General features: G+C 38.9%; 1 protein-coding gene across 1 annotated transcript in view; it reads right to left on the bottom strand.

The window, feature by feature from the left end:
- Nucleotides 1–2,941, bottom strand: part of actr8 (actin related protein 8) — a 20,151-nt gene that overhangs the window by 10,930 nt on the left and 6,280 nt on the right. Inside the window, exon 7 of the mRNA XM_016541505.1 lies at nt 88–220. Within this exon, the coding sequence (XP_016396991.1) occupies nt 88–220 (133 nt within the window). The remainder of the gene's footprint in view (nt 1–87; nt 221–2,941) is intronic.

Genomic DNA, 2,941 nt, shown 5'->3' with positions numbered 1-2,941 from the left:
AGCTGTTATAAATTCACTGTAAACCACGGCTTCTTGGGGCTTATAACTTTAATAAAGCGCATCAGCCCTACAGTGTGTTTCTCTCACCTGGAGCTGCGGTGGGACACGCCGTCCTCGACGTAGCACACGCTGGTCTTCTGGTCACCAACATCCACCACACACGCACTGCTCAGGCCGCTGCCAAACATCGCACACACAGACTCCTGATGCACCGCCACAGCTACAAACCGAACAGGAGATCAAGTTAGGCTGTTACACAGCATTTGCCACTACTTTTGCACACAGCCCCCACTGTTGTTTTGTCTTTTAAAGGGGTCATATGATGCGATTTCATTTTTTCCTTTCTCTTTAGAGTGTTACAAGCTCTTGGTGCATAAAGAAGATCTGTAAAGTTGCAAAGACTAAAGTCTCAAATCCAAAGAGATATTCTTTATAAAAGTTAAGAGTTAGCCACACCTACCTAAAACGGCTCGTTCGAACACGCCCCCACATATCTACCTCACTATGTGGGAAGATTTGCATAACGCGCCCAAATGTTCACGCAAAGAAAGAAGGCGTAACTTTTATTCTCACTGTAGTATTGTTGCCGCTGCCGCCATGTCCTGAAGACGCTGTGTGCTTCGTTGTGAAAGCGAAGCTACTTTGGTCTTCCAAAAGAGGACGATATCCGCTTCGTCATGCCTAGAGCTGATCTGTGCTGGTCGCTGAGGGAATACTTCAACTTAGTGCTGTGGATCGCCAGCACATTTTATGGAGGACTGTTTACTGATCCTGGGAGAGTTACGTTAGACTAAAATGCCGGCAGTTCTGACTCACGTAAGTACGTTTTCTTTTATCATTTGCCACTGATGATTCAAACGCGAGTTTTGGGCAGTGTGGATTAACGTTAGCACTTGTTGTTTGTCATTTCTCTGATCACAAATGCAGACAGGGTTTTATGTTTACGCGGCGCAATGCAACGCAACGCGTAAAAAGACAGTATAAGTCATTATAATCAGTAATTATGTCCCCACTGGATGCAACAAATGCCTCGTTTGTAATGGGTTTTAATGTTTATGTCTCGTCGCTCCGGCCGGACACGGCATCAACAGTATGTGAGGGGCGTAACATTTCCGTCTCACGCTTGAGGTATTCGGCCAATCACAACGCACTGAATAGCTGGCCAATCACAGCACACCTCGATTTTTCAGACCGATGAGCTTTGTAAAAATCGACGCGTTTCAAAAAGGCGGGGCATAGAGGAGAAACAATAATGTACAGTATGTGGAAAATAATGTGTTTTTTTAACTTTAAACTGCATAAACACATTTCATTACACCAAATACACAAAATAATGTTCTTTTTAGCAGCATCATATGACCCCTTTAAAAAACGATTTAGACTCCATACGGCAGGAGTTCACCATCATGTGAATAGAGTAAGGAGAGACGACTGACAAGACGATGGCAAACAATCTGGTATCAAAGCAAAACGCAAAAGGTTATAGCGTTTGTCTTCATTTGTTTTATTGCTGTTGTGTTTTTATTAAAAAACAATGGAAACACTTTAGTTTTGGGACCAATTCTCACTATTAACCAGTAGCTTATTAGCATGCATATTACTAGCGTATGGCCTGTTTATTAGTACTTATAAAACACATATTAATGTCTTATTCTGCATGACATTATTTTAGATCCCTTAATCCTTCCCCATACCTAAACGTAACAACTACCTCACTAACTATTAAAAAGATGCAAATTAAGAGTTTATTGAGGGAAAGGTTGTAGTTTATAGTTAGTTAATAGTGAGTATTGGTGTGAACAAAATAATAATAAACCACAAACTAAGCATCCATTTTAAAGTAAAGGAAAAACCAAAGATCTTTCATTTATTTGTGTTGCAACAGGGTTATATACAGAACTCCACACGTGACATGCGAAATTAAAAAAAATATATCAATACCACAAATTAAGAATGTTTCCACAATTTACTAATATGTTCTCTCATTTACATTCAATTGCGGTCATAAATTAAGAATTTTAATTAAACCAAAACAAGTGAATGGATAAGTACAATATGACTATGGTTTAATAAAAGTAGTAAATGAATTAAGTCGTAGGAACGAATTCTTAATTCGTGGTCACAATAAATATTTTAGTCTGCATGTCACCCGTCTTATTTTTGTTAATAAAAGTTTGTTTAATATGAGCCAGTTTGTCATTGTACTATTTTATTGTAGTTGTGTTTTTCATTAAGAATAATAATGATCCCACCATTTTCAAACATTTGACTCTGTATATGGACTCTGATTCTCATTTCATTTAACTAAAATGCTTTCTGATGTCTAGTCCAGCTAGTTTGAGAAGCACTAAACTAGTCAACAGGGATCATACAAGTGTGGTTAAGAGTTTTAATGGGGTCATATGATGCTATTTTAAAGATCATTATTTTGTGTATTTGGTGTAACAGAATATGTTGACATGCTTTAATGTTCAAAAAACACATTATTTTTCAAATACTGTACATTATTGTAGGTCCTCTATGCCCCGCCTCTCTCAAACACGTCGTTTTCTACAAAGCCCCTCCTTCCGACAAGCACAGTCTGCTCTGATTGGCCAGCTGACCCAGTGCATTGTGATTGGCCGAACACCACTAGTGCGGAAATGTAATGCCCCTTTCCATAATCGCGAGCTTCAGCTTTCAACATAAATGTAAAGACAGTAAATAATGTCCTTAGTTTTACCATCAGTTCAAGCCCGAAAGGGGAACAGAACAGAGTCGCGTGACAGACACAGTAATGATGCTCATATGTATTTGCAGTACACAAGCCGCGATTAAAGGGGTCATATGCGCCGATCACACAGATTGCATTTAAAAACATATGAGACGCAGTGAAATGAAATAAACCTTCACAAATTCGTGTCGCGTTTTCTAAACGTTAAAACTGTTTTAACTTTGCATT

This window comes from Sinocyclocheilus rhinocerous, unplaced genomic scaffold (assembly GCF_001515625.1).
Source record: "Sinocyclocheilus rhinocerous isolate Xijiao unplaced genomic scaffold, SAMN03320098_v1.1 scaffold729, whole genome shotgun sequence".
NCBI classification, from domain to species: Eukaryota; Metazoa; Chordata; class Actinopteri; order Cypriniformes; family Cyprinidae; genus Sinocyclocheilus; species Sinocyclocheilus rhinocerous.
The sequence above is the reverse complement of the archived record's forward strand: the minus strand, read 5'-3'. Positions and strand labels throughout refer to the sequence as shown.